At 41.4% G+C, this 22,243-nt stretch overlaps 1 protein-coding gene across 1 annotated transcript in view; it reads right to left on the minus strand.

Moving 5' to 3' along the window:
• Nucleotides 1-3,138: 3,138 nt before the first annotated feature.
• Nucleotides 3,139-22,243, minus strand: part of THADA (THADA armadillo repeat containing) — a 424,131-nt gene continuing 405,026 nt past the window's right edge. Inside the window, exons 37-38 of the mRNA XM_044659462.1 lie at nucleotides 16,288-16,454; nucleotides 3,139-4,730 (exon numbers count right to left, since the gene is read on the minus strand). Of these exons, the coding sequence (XP_044515397.1) occupies nucleotides 4,380-4,730; nucleotides 16,288-16,454 (518 nt within the window). The 3' untranslated portion in view covers nucleotides 3,139-4,379. The remainder of the gene's footprint in view (nucleotides 4,731-16,287; nucleotides 16,455-22,243) is intronic.

The following is a 22,243-nucleotide window of genomic DNA, read 5'->3' on the forward strand; positions in this document are numbered from 1 at the left end:
TTTTTTTTTTTTTTTTTGGAGCGGGGCGGGCGGGGGAGTCGTAGGGGTGGCCCCTGCACGGCTGGGCGGGCCGAGGGGGGGATGTAGAGCGAGGACTTGGAGGGCGGGTCCCAAGTCTCGCGGCGGCGGGCTGGGGGTGGGGAGAAGCTGAGGCTCCTGAGCCATGTGGGACAGAGTAAGTTTGGGCTCCCCACCGCCTGGGCCTCGTGCGTATCCGAGCCCGGGGACTTTTAAACGTGGCTCAGGGGCTGCATCCTTGGAGGCCGCCCGCGCCCCCTGGGCCTGGGTTCTTCACTCCCTGCCCCCGCGCTAATAATAGATCTATCAGTGCACCGGAGGAGGGATTGCAACATTTTGGAATATTGCAACCCTCCACATTAACTTTGCCTGGTTTGCAAAGTACAGTGGGCTGGGCGGAAAGTTAAAAGGGGGAGGGGGCACAGGGGTTGCAGCACGTAAGAAGTTTCGGACGAAGGCTTGGAAACTGGGGTCCTGGCTCCAAGGCCCCCTGGGAGAGGAAGTGCAGCGATCGAACACGTGGAAGAGAGGCTGCAGGGGCTTCCTCCAGGCCAGGAGGGAAGTGCGCCTGCTCCGAGGGGTGGAGGGGGCGTGGGGCTGGGTTGGGCTGGAAAAGCCCGGGTCCTCTAGGCTCCGCCCCGCTACCCCCAGCCGGGGCCCGCAGTAAACAGGGCCCGAGCGGGCCGGGGCGGGGCTGTGTGTCAGAGGACAAGGAGCTGGCTTCGCTAATCACATCACAAGACCTTGAGCCGGGGCCAAAGGCGCTGTGAGTGGCGCGGGCCGTCCCGGGCGGGGGAGCCCGAGCAGAGGCCCGGGGGTGGGGGAGCAGGCCTGCGGAGGCAATGGCTATTCTTGCAGCTCCCCTCCTCCTCCTGGGGCCAAGGGAGGGCCGGACACCGGCCGCTTCTGCCTTCCTCGAGCCCCGCTCCCCGACGAGTTCCTTGCTAGCCCTTGGTAGTCTGGAGATAAACAACGCTCCCGCCCTGGCCACGCCCGCCTTCCGCCAGCCTGAGCTGGTGTGGCAAAATCAGGGGAAGCCTAAAGTTTTGCCGTAGAGCCCTTATTTCCCGGGGAGACAGCCCCCTCTAGCGCTCTTGGCTACCGCGGGGGAGCCCTTTATTCCCCCACCTTCCCGCCTCCTTTCTGGGGTTCAGGTGCTCCCAATCAGTGGCCCCGGGCTGCGACGCCCTTCCCACGAGTGCTTCCAGTCCGTGCCAGCGAGATAGAAGATCCGAACCTGCCGGCCCTTGGGTCCAGCGCAATGACGGAGCGGGGTCCCGTGGATCTGGATCCGTGTCTCTTTGATAGCCCCCTTTGCATTTTTAGTCAAGTTCGTGTGGTTCTTCCCCTGGTGCCATGACAGTGTGTGCTGGTTATTATCCATTCTCTGCCACCTTCACCTCCTTCCCTTCTTCCCAGGCACTTCACTAATTTATTAAGAGCCTTCGAAGCACCCCTCCACAGGAGGTTGGGCTGATCACAACAAGCCTGCCTTGGCATTAAAACCAGAGCGTAGCCAAGGCAGTGAGTGAGAATGAGTGAGGCTGGCAAAGTCTATAAAATTAGTGTGAACTTGGGCGAGTCATTGTATTTGATCCTGGGCTCAGTTTTCTTAATTTGTAAAATGAAGTTGTACCAGATGACTTCCAATGTCTAGCTCTAATCCAATAAATCATAAAGCTCTGATGGATGTTGGAGGGGACACCGACTTCACAGATTTTTGGAACTGGAAGGGATCTTTAAAGTCAAGATCAACTTCATTTTACAGATTAAGAGTCAGGACCCAGAACCAAATCCAATAAACTAACAGTCTAGGTTCTAGTTGACCAACTTGTGGATATTAGAGTTAGGTGGCTAGAAGCAGCAGATGAAATGGTGAATAATAATAATAATAATAACTCTCCATTAAAGTCTTGTTCATGCATGGAGGTGGACCAGAGTTCTCTAAGCCCATGTCAGTGGTGTGCCAGCTTTGGTATGATGAGCTGGAAAGTCTGTGTCCTTCCACCCTGGAGTCAGATTGCCCATCTTTTGTCTAAGAGCCATCCTCCCCAGGTTCAAATGGGTTCATCAGTTTATTTTCAGGGTTGATGTTTTTTCATTCAGGCATCAAAATCTCTAGACTATTTACTAAATCACGAGGACACGATGGTTGAGGGGAATGCCTGTTCTAAGGAAATCACAGACCCTCTGACATATCCCAGAGGGTTCCCAGCCCTTTTTTCTCTGGAGAATTATTATTCTAGTGTGAAATTGAGTTTTCCTTAGATTCTGCATTTGGGGTCAACAAGCATTTTTTAAAAAAGGAAATAAAATGAAAGCCTGCCACCCTCTTGGCTAGCCCTCTGATTGGAACAACATTAAGGATATTAGGCTTAGTCTTCTAGTCCATTTCCCATCTCTACCCTTCCCTCCCCATCCACCAGTCTCACTTCCCTACTGACTTCTCACTAGGGAAACTTTTCAGAGACAAAAGGAAAATGGAAAGTTATCCACTTTAGTGAGTTCAGAAAACTCAAAAGTTCATGCAGCATCCTAAAACAAAGAGATTTTGGTATATGCTCTGTAAAGTCACCTCTGGCATTTCTAGGGAGCTTTATGGTCTAAGAAGCCATGGTTTTCTGTCTTAAAAACAAACACATTACATTTTAATCCAACATTTACTTTTTAGTATTTAGAACTAAGCATATGGAATCAAGTGATGGAAAAGACCTTAATTATCAGACCAAACCCTTTTCTTTTACAAATGGGAAAAGGAAAGTCCAGAGGTGGACCCAAGGCCATATAACTGGTTAATCACAGGGTTGGGACTAGAACTCAGGGTTCCCAGCCAGAGTTCTCTTTATTACTTTTTGTGTTTCAAAATATAAAACTCCAAGGGCCAGTCTTGGAATTAGGAATGCCTTGGTTCAAATCTTAAATCTGACTGGCACCAGCTTTGTGACCCTAGGCAAGACACTGACCTAGACAACTCTCTAAGCCAGTAAGATACATAGGAATTATTAATTTGCTAAGTGCCCCTGGATATCACAGGCTCTCCCCATTCTCCCCTCTTTCACACCCCTCCAACCCAACATTAAATATTAATTCAACATTTATTCTCCTGCAATGGAAATGAGCATTTCAAATACTTTTATTCCCCCAACTGCCCCTCAGACCTTGACAAGCCATTAAAATAACTTTAATTGATCTCTTAAGAAACATTAAACATTTATTTGCCAGATGCTAATGAAGTACCTATGATTTTTCACACAAAGACTGAAAAAAGCCTTTTTGGGATGGCTTGAACTGAAAGGTGAACCTGGTTGCTGTTAAAACACATCCTGGATTGCTTAATATTAAAATAACCGAATTTGTGACTCTCCTCAAGTTGTCAATTAAAGGGGAAAGAGACCAGAAACAACACTATTTCAGAGTGCTCAAGCAAAACTCATGCGAGGGTGCCACCTCCTGGATGTTCTGTGAGGCACCAGGAAAATCCTTGGAGGTCTCTAGTTTATATCATTCAAATGGATGTGTGTGTTTTGTTTTTTCCTTCCTTAAATAAGAAAGCTTCTTGTCATTTTCATCAAGGAAAATATAAGAAGGGAAGATGATAATATTTTCCCAGCCTGGGACCTTCTTTCCTTCTGACTCTTTCCAAGAGCTTAGGGGATCGCTTCTAGTTTTTCCTGGGCTACAATCAAACTTTTTACTGATTGCTTTTGATCAAACACCTTGGGAGGTGGGGAAGGAGAGGTGGATAGAAGGAACAAAGAAGGGCCATAAGGCTCTTTTAATGATTTGGGACAAAATATTTTTAAATTGTGTATCACCGCAGGTCTCCCACACAATCAAATTATCTGTATGAAGTTGCTTTTTAATTCACTTAGATTTTAAAAATGGAAACATTTGGAATGTATTTCCTTCTTTGCTAAAATGGAATAACATTTAGAATCTGATCAAAGAATCCAAATGAGGTTTTTTTTTTCTTTTTAAATCACATTAAAAACATGAGACTTTTCTAAAGGGGGATGCAGACAGAATGGACTCTAGGGAAGAAAACAGCTAATTCGGGCCTGCAGGTGGCCTGCACCTGGGAGCAAGGTAAATATCAAATTTAATGGCTCCACCTCCAACAGTGGCTGCAATAAACTTGGCTGGCTTGCAAGATCTAAGTAAATGTATTGAGAAGAAAGATCCTTCTGTAAGAAGGGACAGTTGGTCCACCTCATTGGGGCAGAAGGGACACAGTGAACAAAAAGGATTTTTAATGTAGGTAATATTTCCTGTGTACTTAGTGCAGGACAAAAACTCCCCAACCCCCAAACACATCCCTTTCCCACATCACTCTGTAGATTTGGGCTTTATTCTCTGCAGAATTAAATGACAACAGGTAGCGAAATATCAGTGGCCCAGGGTTTCTCCCCCTTCCCTTCAAGAATATCTAGCATCTTCAGGCAAGCTGAAGTTCTTTCCTTCTGGATGCGCAATCTCGTATAGTCAGTTGTCTTAGAAAATTCAGGATTTGGAGGCAGCTCTTGGAATAGCTGTGATAGGTGTTGGAATTGCTGGCATGCTTTCCTTCTCAGCTGATGGAGTGCCGTGGGATCCTGGGAAAGCCAGCTTTTCTTACAGAGGGAAGACAAATGTTTGACTAGGTGGCCCACTTGGGTTAGTGTCTCAGCCCAAATGTTCACTTCACCTTTGTCAAACACAAAGTCATCTTCAACCTGGACCAAAAGAACAAATGAGCAAGGTGAGAAAAAGTCATATTAAACAGATCCTTCTTGGCCAGAGCCCTGAAAGGCAGAGAACAGGCATTCCCCCCAACCCCCCACCCCCATAGTCCCTGAGGGACAATGTTCGCTGGAGAAAAACATGGAATTTGGTGTTAGGAAAGACTTGACCATCTAGAGCCACTAAATCCCCTGTTGGCTGTGTGTTGGTGGGCAAGTCACTTCTTCCCTCTAAAAATGGGCAAATCGCAGACCCTGAGAGTGGGAAGACACTTAAGAAGCCATTTAGTCCAATCTGTACAGGAATCATAGTCATAGATTTAACGCCTTGTGGGCAGGGACCGTCTTTTGCCTCTTTTTTGTAACCCCAATGCTTGGCACAGTGCCTGTACATAGTGGGTGCTCGGTATTGATTGATTGGTTTATAGCTGGAAGGGACTTTAGGACCTTAGTTATATAGTAAAACCTCATTTTATAGCTGAGGAAACTAAGGATCAGGAAAGACGGAGGGCCAAATCCAAGCTTACACAGCTGGCAGTTGGCAAAATTTGGGGCTGAACCTGGGTCATAGAATCCTAGATTTAGAGCATGGATGGCCTCTAGTCCAACCTGCTCATTTGACATGGAGGAAATTTGGAGCCTAGAAAAAGTGAAGACTAGTCATCTAGGGTCACCCAGGTAGTAAGTAGCAAGGCAGGGATTTGAACCCCCTACTCTAAATTCTGTGCTCCTGACCTCTACGGCACAAGTGGTCGTCCAGAGGCACCCACTCATCTCTGAGACAGAGCTGACTAGTTCTGGAAAATTATTATTCTGATTTTTCCTTACAAGGAGCTGAAATCTGCCTCTTCTTCATCTTCCTCTGGCTGTTCCCAGTTTTATGTGGCGCCTTAGAAGAACCAGTTCCATCCCAATCTCACACAATAGCGTTTCGAATACCTGGTAAAAGCTACCATGTGTTTTCCTGACTCTGAGTTTTCTCTTCTTCACGTTAAGCAGTCCTCATTCCTTTGCATGTCACTGTTTTGAGGTCGCTACCCTCGTCGTGTGTCCCTAAAATGTGGTGCTCAGTATACAGAATAATACTCAAGATGTCACATGAAAAAGGGGCCTGCTATATTCCGGGCACTATTTCTCTCAATTCAGCCTCGTTCACACACTGAAGTTTATGTTGTACCACTGACCGAAACAGACTCTGCAGCCTACTAGCACCTGATTTCTTCACCTACATTACTGTGCACTTGTAACTCCCATCATTTGTACTTGCAAAACAAATATTTTTTTAACACAAGAAGAGAATTTTGTTTGTCCCTATCAAATTTCATCTTCCCAGAAAATTTAAACTATTCTAAGTTTCTACCTCATAACCCATCAGATTGGCAAAAATGATGCCAAAAAGGTATGCATGTAGAAAATGACAACTGTTGGCAGGGTTGAGGGAAAATAGGTATATTTATACACAGATTTTAGAGATGGAAACCCTCAAAAGTTACTAAATGCTATATGGCCATTGACCTGGTGATATCTCTAATAGGTCTATACACTCAAAAGTTCAAAGAAATAAAAGGAACCTATATGTACAAAAATACTTACAGCAGCTCTGGGTGTAGTGGTAAGTAACTGGAAACTATCAATTGAGGAATGACTGAATAAATTATGGTATATGAACATAATGGAATATTATTGTGCCATAAATAAGTGATGAAAGATAAACCTAGGAAAATATATGAATTAACTGCAGCGTGAATGAGCAGAACTAGAAGAATAATTTATACAATAATACCATTGTAAAGAAAAACTGTTTTGAGAAATATAAGAACTTTGATCAAAACAATTATCAAACACAGTTCCCAAGGTTGGTGATGAAAAATACTATCAACCTTTCATTCAATCAACATCAACTACTTATTTTAAAGGAAGTTTCTGATATTTTCTTTCTCTCATTACCATGTATCCTATGCATTCTTCTTCTTCCCCCTCCCAGAGATCATTCCATATGACAAACAGTATTTTGGGGGGAGATTTTAAAAAGTCAGCACAACTGATAAGATACAATGAAAAAGTCTGAAAAAGTGTAATGTGTAACACCTGTGAACTTCCAAAAGGGATGAATTTGGGTATGTCTTTACTACTTCCGTTGATTTTTATAATTTTGTTACATTTGCTTTTTTTTTTTTAACCCCTACCTTCCATCATCTTAGAATCAATCCTGTGTTTTGGTTTCAAGGCAGAAGAGTGGTAAGGGTTAGGCGACGGGGGATAAGTGACTTACCCAGGGTCGCACAGCTAGAAAGAGTTGAAGGTCATATTTGAACCCAGGACCTCCCGTCTCTAGGCTGGCTCTCTATCCACTGAGCCATCAAGCTGTCCTCATACTTTTACTTTTGATTTTGGGGAGTGTGGTTCTTTTCAATTACACTGTTGTAGTTACTGTGTCCATTATTTTCTTGCTTCTACTTTACTCTACATTAGTTCAAATAGATTTTTCAATGCTTCTCTGTATTTAACACATATTTCTTTACAGGAGGGAATATTCCGTTCCATTCATATGCCACAATTTGTTTAGCTATGCCCCAATAAATATGCATCTACTTTATTTCTAATTCTTAGCACAAAATGTGTTGATATAAATATTTTGGAGTATGTGGGTTTTTTTTCTTATTTGTGGGTTCCTTGAGGTCTAAGTCCAGTCTCAATATGTAGGGACATCTTAATTACTTTATTTTCATAATTCCAAATTGCTTTCTGAAATGGTTGTATCATTTCACAGCTGCACTGGCTATGCATCAGTGTGCCCATCTTCCTACAATGCTTCCAACACTCACCATTGCCATTTCACATCACTTTTGTCAATTTTAAGGGTGAGCAGTGAAACATTAGGGTTGTTTAAATTTCTCTTATTAACTATTAATAATAATAATGATATTAGTCTTAGTGATTTGGAGCATTTTTTATGTGTGGGTGAATTCTTTGTAGTTCTTTTACAAACTGTTCACATCCATTGATCATTAATCTATTGGGGAGTGGCTATTATATATATATATATACACATACACACACACACACACACACACACACACATATCTTTGTATACCAAATCCTTATTAGAGAAATCTGGTACAAAGATTTTTTTTCCCATTTGAGCACTTCACTTCTCATCCTAGATACATTAATGCTATCTGTGCTAAAGCGTTTCAGTTTCAAGTAGTCAAAATTACCTATTTTATATTTTGTAACTGACCCTGTCTCTTGTTTAGCTAAGAATATATCTCCTACTCAGAGCTGTGAGAAGTATGTGATGTTTCTCTTCTAATTTTTTATAGTATTATATTTAATATTAAGGTCATGTATCCATGTAAAATGTATCATGGGATGTGGTGTAAGGTGTTAGTCTAAGCCTAGTTTCTGCCAGAGTGCTTTCTAGTTTTCCTGTCAGGTTTTATCAGTTAGGTAGTTTTATCAGTTAGGTAGTTTTATCAGTTAGGTAGAAACAAGTAATATGTTTCTACTTAATCAAATACTGGGCGATTGAGTTCCATTATTCCTGAATCTCCTTTGTCTAGTTTGTTTGGTTGGTCTAACTCAGTGGTTCCCAAACTTTTTTGACCTACCCACCCCCTTTCCAGAAAAAATATTACTTGGCCCCCTGGAAATTAATTTTTTAAAATTTTAATAGCAATTAATAGGAAAGATAAATGCACCTGTGGCCATCACCGCTCCCCTGGATTGCTGCAGCACCCACCAGGGGGCGGTAGCGTCCACTTTGGGAATCACTGGTCTAACTTTTTATTCCTTAATTGAACTCAGATGGTTTTTGAGGATGATTTTATAATATAGTTTGAGGTCTGCAAGTGCTATTCCTCTTTTCTCCTTATCTCTTTTTATCATTTACCTTGATATTCTAGACCAGTGATTCCCAAAGTGGGTGCTACCACCCCCTGGTGGGTGCTGCAGTGATCCAGGGAAGTAGTGATGGATTGCTATTAAAATTTAAAAAAATTAATTTCCAGGGGGCTAAGTAATATTTTTTCTGGAAAGGGGGTGGTAGGCCAAAAAAGTTTGGGAATTACTGATCTAGACCTTTAATAAAGTTCTGTAAAGTATTCCCTTGGTAGTTTGATTAGTATGACATGAAAAAAATACATATTAATTTTGATATTATATTTAATTATATTTGCACAGCTAAATTATGAGCAGCTATTTGGGTTGTCATTTATTTCTCTGAAGAGTGCTCTGTAATTGAGTCTATACAAGTCTTTTGTGGATTTTCACAAGTAGATCCCCAGGTTATTTTATGCATTTTGTAGTTATCTGGAATGGGATTTCCCTTTTTTATTATTGCTTCTTATGATTTGTTGGTTATTACATAGAAATTCTGTTGATTTTCAGTGATTTACATTGTAGCCTGCAACTCTGATTATTTATTGTCAGTCTTTGTTAATGCCCTGGAGTTTTCTTTCTTTCTTTCTTTCTTTAAACCCTTACCTTCCATCTTGGAATCAATACTGGGTATATTGGTAAGGGCTAGGCAATGGGGGTTAAAGTGACTTGCCCAGGATCACACAGCTAGGAAGTGTCTGAGGCCAGATTTGAACTCAGAACCTCCCGTCTCTGGGCCTGGCTCTCAATCCACTGAGCCACCCAGCTGCCCCTCCCCATGCCATGGAGTTTTCTGAGTAAATCATCATTTACAGGGATAATTTCATCTCCTCTTTACATGTTTTGATTTTTTTTCTTTTTTCTTGTCTTTTTGTTTTTGCTAACATTTCCAGAACTATATTCAATAATAGAAGACAGGGTGGGCATTCTTGCTTCACTACTGCATTTATTGGAAAAGGTTCTAGTGTATTCTCATTATACATGATGCATACATTTGGTTTTAAAGAGATGCTTTTTAATGATATTTTTTAAAAAAGCCCCTCTATGTTTATACTCTATAGGGTTTTTAGCAGGAAAGAATGCTTAATATGGTTTGGGATATTTTGTTTTTTAATATTATATATATTGTTTTCCTAAAGCTGAGTCATCCTTTCATCTATGGTACAAATCTCATTTGATTAAAATGAATGATTTCTTGGATAAATTGTGTAATGCGATTTTTAAACAAATTTAAAAATTTAAATTAAAAAATAGGATTTTTTAAAAATTTTTGAGCTTTTATTGAGGTTTTTAATAAGAAATTGGCCTATAGTTTTCTTCCTGTGTTTTATTTCTCCTCTATTTTATGTATTGGGATTATATTTTTCTCATAAAAGGATTCTGGTAAGGTTCTTTCTTACACAATTTTTGAGAATAATTTTAATTCTTTAAAAATATGATAGAATTCTTCTGTAAATCTCTCATGATTAGCAGTTTCTTTCAGATTTTGTTTGTTTATCTAATCTGTCACTCTTTTTCATTTTATTGGATTGCTTAATCCATTCACATTTAAAGTTCTAAAAATTAGGTTTATATTTTCTCCCATCTGTTTCTAATTCTTTTTCAAGTAAGATTTTTTCCCCTTTTCCACTGAAAATACAGTATTATGCTCCTTTAGTTATTTTTCTTTATTTTTTTGAGGTAATCCAATTTCCACAGCTCTCTTCTCTGATGACCTCCTTGATTATTCCTTTTCCTTTAGCTTTTTGTTTGTTAGTTTGTTTTTATCTCTTGCTTTTATCGGGTTATAAATTTCTTCCCCTTCTTATTCCCTCTTAGTCAAGTAAATTCTTCCTTCCTCTTCTGTCCTTCAGAACCCTTTCAAAAAGAGTTTCTCTTATTCTCTTCATTATCTCTCTTCCATTTACTCTGAACCCTCATTCTCTGATTTATGATCCCTATAACATTATAATTATTAAGTTTCTCTCTTTTCTCTGTATTCTCCGTAAAACCAAAGGATCCAAGGTATCCATTCTAAGCTCTCCCATTGAGGTACTTTTTGCTCTGAACTGCCAGCACCAGGCCAGAGAACTGAAGCATAAAGAAGGCAGGACAGATTGCCAGGACAGGATGCTGTATGCGCAGGGGGCTGTGCAATACTCCTCCAAACTTGAGAAAAAGAGCACCACACCCAGCTGAGGCTTGGTTACACTTGCCAAAGAGAATGTTTAGTTTGAGGTCCAAATGGAAAAGAGATTTCCTATAGATAATTAAGTCTTCTATTGCTGCTGTTTGTGCATAATGTACATAACATTGTACAGATTGCATCAAGCCCAGAAACAGTGCTGAGTCTTCTAAATGAGATCTCTAATCTCTAAAAAAAAGTTTGGCCTATCCACATTGGAAAAACCAAGTGGATGATGAATGCCAACAGTCCAGACTGGATATGGCAGAGTGATGACCTGACTCATCAGTTTCTTCAGATGGGCAATGATATATGGAAATATGTTTTGTGTGAGATTACATGTAAAACCCTAACTTTGGGAATGGGGAGGGAAAGGAAGTTAGGGAAACAATCTGGATTCTATAACTTCAGAAAACTTATGTGGAAACTCATTATTACATGTAATTGGTAAAATAAAATATCTTTACAGATGGGCAATAATTCGAGTCCAGAATTGAATGGGAAAAAAGATTGCTTTCAGGAAAATGTAGACTCTGTATCTTGGTTCAGCATCACAATCACTAGACATATACTCAAAGACAGAGGGAAAGGACTCATTTTCGCAATATTTATGGAAGCAGCTTTTGTTGTAGCAAAGAACTAGAAATAAGTGGGTGTCCATCATCTGGGTAATGGCTGAATACATAAGAATATAGTAATATAATGGAATTTTGTTACACTGTAAGAAATGATGAAAGGGCCAGATTCAGAGAAACCTGGTAAGACTTTTATGAACTGATCCACAGTTAAGTGATTAGGAAAGGGAAACAGTTTTTACCATGATGACGGTAATGTAAAGAAAAATAAATGAAAGATTTAAAAACCCTGATCAATAACTAATTTTGACTTCAGAAGACTGATGATGAATCATGCTTCCAACCTTTTGGCAGAGAGGTGATCTAGATTAGAAGTGCAAGAAAAGGCATGCATTTTCAGAAAAGGCCATTGTGTGAATATGCTCTGCCTTACTGTACCTATCTGTTACAAGGGAGAGATTTGGGGATGGTATTGGGAGAGAGAGTTGTGGGAGAAGTGAAGGATGGAAAAAGAGTGTCAAGGAAATATTCAAAAAATGGAAGAAAACAGGAGAAAGTTCAGATGGGGACATAGAGAAGCAGGGCAGTGTTGGTGCTATCATGTTAAATTTGATATACCATTTAAAAAATGTACCAGATATTTGTGGTTTCATATGCAGTTCTTTTTTTTTGTTGTTCTTTCCACATTGAAATGTTCATGTTTGTTAAGATCACAGTAAAAAAAAGGGAAAAAAATGTCCAATGCTTTTAAGGACCTCAAAGCTTCTCCTTGAAACACTGCCCTAGGTTTTTAAGAGCAATATTCCTCCAGGGAGGTTGTGAGTCATGGAATACCACAGTCTTGAGGATTAAAATTATGGGTCACTCAAACTACAATGACAGGTTGTGTGGAGGGTCTCCACATCATTCTGTTCTCAGTCCTTCTTCCTCTTCTAACAACAATTGCTAGTATTTACATGGCATATATAAATACTATATTTATATGATATCTCATCTGATCCTCATCTTTGTGAAAGAGGTGCTAATATCCCCATTTTACAGATGAGGAAACAAAGTTTGAGAAGTTAAAGGACCTGTCCAGGGTTACACAGCTAGCAAGTGCATTCCAACTCTAAAGGCCTTCTACATCAATTCTCATCCACTACCTCCTAAAGATGCCTTATCTCCCTCCCACTAGAAACTTGGACACTGTCCCTGGGACCCACTTTCTCTGATAGGTGGGCTTTCACCTTCTCTTGCTGGGGGCCAAGCCTTCAGGGCACTCCCCTTCCTCACCCCAATGCCTCCCCAACACCCCTTTCTATGCATTCCTTTTAGAATGTAAATCCTTCAGGCCAGGGATTGGATCAGTACCAGTGGCTCTTCACAAACTCCCTCCATGACCCATAGGGGGCTTAATAAATTCTCTCCTCCCTTGTCTATCTGTCTAATTATCTATCTGTCTATCTGTCTGTCTGGTCTATCCATCCATCTGTCTGTCCTTTTGGTCTGTCTATCTGTTGGTCTGGTCCATTTTCTTGGTCCTATCTGTCAGTTCTCTATCTAGTCTCTAGCGTGTGAGAAGGCATGACCAATGAAGAGGCCTCAGAGCAGCAGGTCTGAAGGCTGACCAGGGGACAGTCCACAGCCCACACTGGCCTCCTTAGGGAGAGGGTATGCTGAGGGGCAGGCACACAGAGTGATAAAGTGCCAAGAGAAGGAGGATCTGTATGGCCAGAAGGATAAGCCAGGGTTATCAAGGAGCTCAAAGATCACTGACATGAATTTCCTCCATTAGATGGGACTCATGGTTCTAACCCTTCCAGGCCCTTTTGGATCGTGGATGGGTCAGTTCTCTGAGCCTCAGAGCCTCAGAGAGATGCTCAGCTGAGTGGGTACAGGGTATTTCTTTACTGGATGTTTCCCTTACCAAATAAATTACAGATTGGGTTAAAAAATATTGAATGGTATGTAATATTTAAGTAAGACTGGGGAACTTCACTAGAGAGCTACCTCCATGTTGACATCAGTTCTATCTTTTACACTGATTAGCTATGTGACCCTGGGCAAATAGCTTAACTTCTTTGAATCTCAGTCTGCCCCTCTGTAAATGAAGGGGTGGAACTAGATGGTCCCTGCGGTCCCTTTCAGTTCTGATTTGTTTCTGGGAGTTATTAATCTACTTAAATATACCATCACCCAGCCCACGGGTCTCCACTTTGTCCACAAAAGAGCACGAGAAACTTTTGTTAAATGTTTGGCAGCATTCCCCTGATCTAGGAAGCCTGTCAAAAAAAAAAAATCAACTTAGTCTGGTAGGACCTGCTTTTGATGACCAGGGTGACAACTAGCTCCTTTTCTGGATAAGCACAAAGTCTCCAGTTCATATTGTGTTTAATATTTTTTTTTCCAGGAATCGAAATTAAGTTCATGGGCCTATAGTTTATACCCTCTTTCCTTTTTTTTTTTTTTTGACAACTAAGAACTTAGCCATTTTTCTCATTCTCTAGAGTCTTTAAAATATCATTGCTTATGGCTCAGCATTCATAACCACCAACTTTTCTTTAGAATGGTGGTAACATTACTACCTGTCTGAGGAAAATACTTTGTGAATATTCTAGCATTTCAGAAATGAGCTTTTATGATAATTGAGACTAGTCTAATTTATCCTCGTATGATTGTCTCCAACTTCTTCCTCCTTGGACTCCAACTCCTTCCTCTCTCCTAACAGACACATATCACTTCCCACCTCGAAGGTCACTTAACCAGCCCACAGTGACAGGAAGCAGGAACCAGTGCCAGTTGTGGGCTGTGAGTTGCGGACTGACAATTGGTGAGTCAGTTGCTGACAGTTAAGTTGCTTACTGAGAGGGCTTTTGGCTTTTAGCCTTTAAAGGGCTTTTTACCTTTGGGATCTCTAGAGAACAGCAGGTCTGTCTTATAGGCAAGGTTGGCTACTGACAGTTGGGCTGCTATAGAAAACAAATTGAAGGAGTGAGTGAGTAGTGGCTATCCATTATTTTAGGGAGTTAAGTAGGTAGTGAATCATTTATAGATAAAGTAGGTTAGATAGACCTGGTGTTTGCCAGGCAAGAAGAAGCTATCCTCAGAAGACAGTTAGAAGTAGTTATTAGGAATTTTAGGTATATTTATAAAATATAAGATTAGTAATCTCTCTTTCCTCTTTTCTATCTTTCCTTCCTTTACTATATTCTTTTACTATCTCTATTTTAATTAAGCTAAATTGTTAATTGTTAAAAGCTGCTAGAAATTTTCTATGGCTTAAAGGGATAATATTAATTTACAACTCTACTATATTCTCATTAAAACTTGAACTATTAAAAGCTGCTCTCTTATTTTGACAAAACCTGTATTTTAACCCTTATATTTAATTGGCGACCACGAAGGGACCTCAAACCCATAACCTTCTGATCATTTTCCTTACTTTTTACTGAAACTATCCCTAAGTCAAGTTCCTAATAGTTAATTCTATTATGGCTGTTGATTCTTTATGTTAAACAATGCCATCTACTGACAAAAAGTAGAACTGCAAACAAAATTAACAACTATGATTCTAAGTAGTCTGGTTCAAGTTGGGTTACTGTTTCTTGTCTATCTAAAATGACTTATTATCTAACAGAATATTTCACAGTGGCTCTATATAGCACTATTCCTAGTCATACTTATAGTGATAAGGAGGCTTGGCATTTTGCCTATTACCTCAGGAAGAAATAGAATAATAGTTTTGCTGAACTAAAAGCACACCTTGAATAAAAACTAGAAAATAACTTGAGTGACCTTAAGAAGCTGGAGGAGAATTTGGGGGATCTCAAGACTTATGCAAAAGCATTGAGATCAGATATTCAGTAGCTATGTGACCCTAGGCCAGTCACTTAACCTCTGTTTGCCTTTGGTCCCTACGATGGTTGAAAGAATCAAATGAAATTATATTTATATAGCATTGTACCAACCTTAAAGTGCTCTAAAAATGCTAACCATGATTAATTTTTATTATTACATTTTATTCTTACATTATTACATTACAAGTAGCACGTCAGTGGGCTTCAGCCTAGAAGGTTTTTTCAATGGAGACAGAAGAAAAAAGGAACAATCTTAGGAATATATCAAAAAGCAAAAGCAATTTCAAAGATGGACTCTGTTGTTAGGGATAAAATGATCACAGCACTCTGACCTGGTGGGGTTCTTTCATCATACTCTCTCCTGTCCCCTGATATCTTACATCTTAGGCTGCTGCTATGACCTGCTTGTCCCGGGCCCTTCTGGGAGGTCAAGAGGGCTCGGCCATGCTGATGAATCACAATTCCAGCTCTCTCATCATTTGGTTGGCTTTCCATGGACCAGAATTTGTTTCTCTGGGTCTCAGGTTTCCTGCCTATCAAGGGAACACACCTGCCATTCACTGGTCTCAGGTGGGTGCCAGAACTGCTTACTAAGGCAGCAAATCAGAAATGAGGAAGAGTGCAGGGTATGAGATTGGGGAATATGAGCTTGAAATCCCAGCTCTTATCACCTGGGTGATCTTGGGCAAATCACTGAACCATTTTGGGCCTCAGTTTCTTCTCATCTGTAAATTTTTTTAATCTTTTAAAAACCTTTGCCTTTTGTCTTAGAATCAATACTAAGTATCAGTTCCAAGGTGGAAGAATGGTAAGGGCTAGGCAACTGGGTTTATGTGATTTACCCAGGGTCACACAGCTGGGATGTGTCTGAGGCCACCTTTGAACCCAGCACTTCTGGCTCTATCCACTGTTCAACCAAGTTTTCCCCCCACAATACAGTAATAATTGATGGCGTAAAAGGTCCTGACATTGGTCCCTCTTTCCAGGACAATGTGATTTTTATGGCGTGAGCTGGCACTAAGCAAACTCTGTGTTCCAGAGTTTCCATTACTAAGATTTCAGATGACTCCACATGGCTGAGATGCCCCTATTACCTGAAGCATTCGCTCTGTCCCATTCCTGATGTCATCTTCCCCCAGGAGCCATTCTAGTAGGAATTGGAGTCCTGTAGCCACCTGGTCCCAATCCTGGAGCAGCTTACATAGCAAGCCCACAGCCAAGTCCAAAGCCATTGACGCATCCACCAAGGAGAAGGCAAACCCTGGGGAGACACAAAAGACAGGCATCCAGTGAACATACTCTTCCAAGATAGCTCCTTGAGGACCAGAGGAGAACAAGGCACCACAGGAATCATGAATAGGTGTCTGTTGTATTTAAAGGTCAGAAGGCAGATATAAATTGAGCTGGATTTATCTAAAGACCATCAGTGCATACAGCTGGGAGACCACAAGCAAGTCATTTCATCTCCTGAAGCAGTGATTCCCAAAGTGGGTACCACCGCCCCCTGGTGGGTGCTACAGCGATCTGGGGGAGGGGGGCAGTGATGGCTACAGGTGCATTTATCTTTCCTATTAATTGCTATTAAAATTTAAAAAAATTAATTTCCAGGGGGCTAAGTAATATTTTTTCTGGAAAGGGGACGGTAGGCCAAAAAAGTTTGGGAACCACTGTCTTGAAGTCTCAGCTCTTCCCCTTCCACCCAGGAAGGTTGATAGTAATTCTTGTGCCACCTACTTCAAAGGGAAAGGACTTTGTAAACTTTAAAATGTGACATATGGATGGAGTGAAGAAGTTGGTGATTCAACTTGGAATCTTACTATCTGCACAGTTGGAATGAGTTCTCATTGATAGGAGAGAAACACCCCATTTACCAAAATGCCATCCCACAACTTAGACACAAGTGTGTGTAGGGCTGGCCCTTATGTATAGGCAGACTAGACAGCTGCCTATTTAGTTTGCTTTGTCAGGTACTGGAATTCTACCATTGAGGATTTGTGGGTAGGGGCACAGAATGAAGGGTGAATCTCCTTAACTTGGCTTAGGCTGAAAGTGCAGGAGTCACTCACTGCCCAATCCCAAAACTGATTAGCACAGAAGCTTTAACTTGCTTTGTTTTCCCAATGTGGGCTGGCTTGTTCCTCCCTAGGCATCATGGTAGCTTCCACCTCCTGGAGGCTCACCAGATTGGACTTAGTTTGTACACCTCATCAGCTTTGACCCTACTAAAGTTTAGAGCTTCTGGATTCAAATGCTTCACCAGCCTCAGTCTTCCCTAGAAGTAAGGATTCCATATGTGTGCCATTAAGGACTGATTCCTTAGCTTGCCTCTTCCTATATTCTTTCAGAGCAAACCCTTCCCCTTTCTCCTATAGGTAACAATCAAATTCAAACATTTTTAGAATGAATATATTAATCACATACCATCCCTCCCTAATGAGAAGGACCTTAGTAGGCAGCATAAGGACACTTGGAAAGGGAGGACAAGATGCTAAAAGAAAAACTCACAGATTACTATTTTGCTTTGGGATGAGAGAAAAAAGGAGGGTGACAGAGAGAGGGAGGGAGAGAGAAATAGAGAGAGGGAGGAAGAGAGACAGAGAGATAGGGAGGGGGAGAAAGAGGAGGGGAGCGAGGGAGAAGGGGGGAGACAGACAGAGAGACAGAGAGTGTCAGAGAGGGGGGAGGGAGAGAGAGATAAAGTGAGAGGGAGGAAGAGAGACAGACAGACACAGAGAGAGATAGTCAGAGAGTGGGGAGGGAGAGATAGAGGAAGGGAGAGAAAGAAAGAGAGAGGGGGTGTAGGAGGGAGGGAGGGAGAGAAAGAAAGAGAGAGAGGACCAAAGAAGAGGAAAGGAGAGGGATTACCTGCAAGCTGTTCTAATATGTTCAAGGTCACACAGGTGGTAAGAGCTAGTCTTTGAACCCAACCCCCTTTCCAGTACACAATGCTGTCTTTCAAGCAGAAAGGAGCCAGTCTTTGGGGACCCATATGGACAACAGTGCCAGATCCAACCTAGTATGCACAAAAAGATAAACTCTGAGCATCTCATTTCTGCTGGAACATAAAAGAACTCATGCCCCACCTCCATCATCCATTGTCATCCTCTGCCAGCAAACACATCTGCTTACCACCAATTTCTAAACAAGAAATGACTAGGGCCCATGTAGAGAAGCTTTTGAGCTGAGACTTTCATCCATGGCCTACAGCTTGTGCACCTTGTCACCAGCAATGTACAGGAGGTGAGCAGAAATGTGCAGGAGGAAAATCAGAATTTGGTTCATCGTCATCCTAACAAAGTGGGGAGATTAATAATTGTGCGACAGGGTAGATGTACCTGAGGTGAGGCTGGGCTAGGGTAACCAGCTCCTAGCACATCAAGAACGATAACTGATACTGAGATGGAGTTTAATATATATATATTATCTAAATCGAGACTCACAACAGTTCTGTGGGGGTAGGTCCTTCAGGTATCGAGGAAGCTGAGGCCCAGAAGAAAAGTGACTTGTGTCTAAGTGTCTGATACAGGACCTGAATCCAGATGGCTTCTGATTCTATAGGCCTAGTGTTCTATCTACTAGGCTATACTTCCTCTAAAGCACAGAGGCAAAGGTAGCCACATAAGCAAAACTGTGTGCAATCAATAAACAGGGCTTGCCTCATATGTGGGTGGAGAAGGCAGCTGCCCTCAAATAACTCTTTCCCTTGTTCTGCTGATGCCTGAAATTCCACCATAAAAATTTCATTTCTTTGGCTTAAGACTTTGTTCCTTTATAAAATAAAGGAACCCCTCTTGGAGGGGTCCCACCTTCAGTTTTATTCAGTTGTACACACATCACTATCTCTTATAAACTGTTGCTTCTTAAGGATGATGGTTGGGAAAGAGGAGAAGCGGAAGCGCTGAAGATCCACATTGCCAACCTGACTCTTGCAGAGAACTGTCCCTGTCCATCTGGAAGTGTGCAGTAATGGAAACCACATTGAACCTGGCCTGAGGAGGCCTGGGACCTAGCTAGCTCTCAATGCCTTGCCATATAACCTGGGGCAATTCATTTCACTTTTCTGGATCTAAGTTGCCTCATTGGTAAAATGAAGGAGTTGGAAAGGAATCTGGTCATTTGATGATGTCTGAGGCTCCTTCCAGTTCTGGGAATCCGTGAAATGTTTATTCCATACCTATTATGTGCTTGGATGCAGTGGGGGGGTGGAGAACACCAATAACACCTCCTATCCTTTGGGAACTATGAATAAGTTGACCAGCAGCATCCAGTCAGAGGGATTAGAAAGTGGAAAGACTAAGGCAAGAACCTAGTTAGGAGGTTGTTTTAAGCAATATTCCAAGCAAGGCCCAATCAAAGGATCAGAGACCTTAGAAAGTATCTGGTCCAACCTTATCATTATCAATAGATGGGGAAATGGAGGTCCAGAGATATGCAATGACTTGGCCAAAGATTCAGGATTCAGATCCAGGTATTCTAGCTTTCATCCTTCTCCACTGCCTCCTCGATGAGGGCTTGAAGTACCTAGTAGAGGTAATGGGGTTCTGCAGAGATAGAATTGATAGGACTTGGCAATCTGGATGCTTCCAAGATATTCAGTGCAGGGTGACTAAGAGGGAGGGGTGGGGGGATGATCATGTCATTAACAGAAATAAAGAAGCCAGAAGGACAGATAAGGTTTTAGGAGAAGATGATGAGTTAATCTCAGACATGTTGAGTTGGCAGTGCCAATGGTATACTTAAAGGAAGACATCCATCCATTAGACACCTCATCATCCAATGAAAAATTTTTTTCCCTTTAAACCCTTACCTTCCGTCTTGGAGTCAATACTGTATATTGGCTCCAAGGCAGAAAAATGCTAAGGGCTAGGCAATGGGGGTCAAGTAACTTGCCCAGGGTCACACAGCTGGGAAGTGTCCAAGGCCAGATTTGAACCTAGGACCTCCCATCTCTAAGCCTGGTTCTCAATCCACTGTGCTACCCAGCTGCCCCTGAAATTGTTTTTTCTAAGGCAATCAATGACCTCTTAAGTCATCAAATCCAATGATCACTTCTTGACTTTCACAGCATTGAACACTGTTTACCATCAATACTTAAAACTCTCCCTTCTCTTGTTTTTTATGACAATTCATCTTCAATCCAATCCTACAATTCAACAAGCATTTATGAAGTTCCTTACTATGGCCAGCATCGCAAATACAAAGACAAAATCAAGTAGTCCTTGCCCTCAAAGAGTCTCTCTTCTGTCCATTCCTGATTCCTTCTCCATGAATGTCTGTCTTCTGTCTCCTTCACTGGTTCATCTGCTTCCTGCTGCCCCTCCAAATGCTCGCTCTGTGATTAGCTACTCTATATGTTCTCCATTTGTGCTATCACTGAACCTCAAAGCTTAACCTTTATGTGAATGATCCCCAAATCTCTATCTTTAGCTCACACCTAAGACCTGTATTTCCATCTGGTTGCTGGACAGACTCTATGACTGTGGGAAAAGGATGCTGTCAGCTCAGAAAGGGCTGTGTATATCTCCTGAGAGCATCATGGACACTCCAGGGTCCAGCTGTGTAGTCAGAACTGAAGAACATCATGGCGCTTGGGTTTCCCTTGCTTCAAAAGTCATGTGACAAGCAGAATGGATTTGATGGATGAGGGACCAGAATGGACAGATCATTTTCTGTATAGAGTAACTAGTCACAGATTGAGCATCTGGTGGTGGGGGGCAGCAGGAAACAGATGAACCAATGGAGGAGAGAGAAGAGGGACATTCAAGGAGAAGGAATCAGGAATGTATAGATGTTTTTCTGGGGGTACATGAGTGGGTAGGTAGAGAAGCTGTGGTACAATTTGGGGCAGTTCTAACCTAGACAGCTCTCCACTCCTAGCATTTTCAGTTAAATGGAAATGTTTTTAAGTGATAAAGCATGTATGCGTCAGAACATTTTTGCTCCACTGAGGGAGGCTGAGATAAGTTACCAAAAAGGTATTTTCCATATCTTTTTGGTCTTTCTTTTTATGGGGCAAAGATAAATTAAAGAACCACATTCCATGTGTTGTTTAAAAAAAATGTATTCAGCCATTTGTTTGGTCAAAACTTCCTACCAATCATAAACTACAGTCCAAGGCTCCAAAGCCATTTCCTGAAAAAGTAAAAAGTAAAGTAAAACCATCTAAAACTAATTTTTTGAAACTTGAATACAAATCCTGATTCTGCCACTTAACTGCCTATAGGACTGTAGGCAAATCATCTGCCTTTCTGGGCCTCAACTTCTTTACCTACAAATGTAAGAGAATGGACTAAATGGTATCTAAAGTCCTTTCCAGCTCTGAGTCTATGACCTATGATAGTCTAGGTTATATATGTAGGGTTTACTGATAGTAAACAGTTAGGTGAAGCAGTGGAGAGAGCACTGGGCTTAGAATCAGGAAGATTCATCTTCTTGAGTTCAAATCCAGCCTTGGACACTTCCTAGCTGGGTGACCCTGGTCAAGTCATCTGTAAAATGAGCTGGAGAAGGAAAGAGCAAACCATTCCAGTATCTCTGCCAAGGAAACCCCAAATAGGGTCATGAAGAGTCAGATACAACTGAAATAACTCAACAACGATGGTTAATACTTAGGCAGGAATTTCAATAATTTAGCACCAACTCATTTTGTCTATTTGTTTTGTTGCACATTTAGTGTGTATCCTGTATGTAGCAGCCATTATTCTCTGGACTTCTTTTACTTTACCTTTTTTCAAATAAATTTTGCCATGTTTCTCTGAATTATTCCTATTTGACATTTTTTATTCCACGACAGCCATTCGCCACAGTTTGTTCTGCCATCCCCCAACCATTTGGCACATCTTTGTTTTTAACTTTTTGGGGTCATTATAAACAATGTTGCTATGTTGTGCTTGTTCTAAAGAGGGTATTCCTCCCCCCCCCCCCACTGTCATTAACTTCCTTGGGATATAAAGCCAATAATGATAGATCACTGTTCAAAGGGAATAAATAATTTCATAATTCTTCTTGCATAATCCTAAAGAGTTTCCCAGAATAAAAAACTGGAGCAGC

The sequence above is a fragment of the Gracilinanus agilis genome, chromosome 2 (genome assembly GCF_016433145.1).
Source record: "Gracilinanus agilis isolate LMUSP501 chromosome 2, AgileGrace, whole genome shotgun sequence".
NCBI classification, from domain to species: domain Eukaryota; kingdom Metazoa; phylum Chordata; class Mammalia; order Didelphimorphia; family Didelphidae; genus Gracilinanus; species Gracilinanus agilis.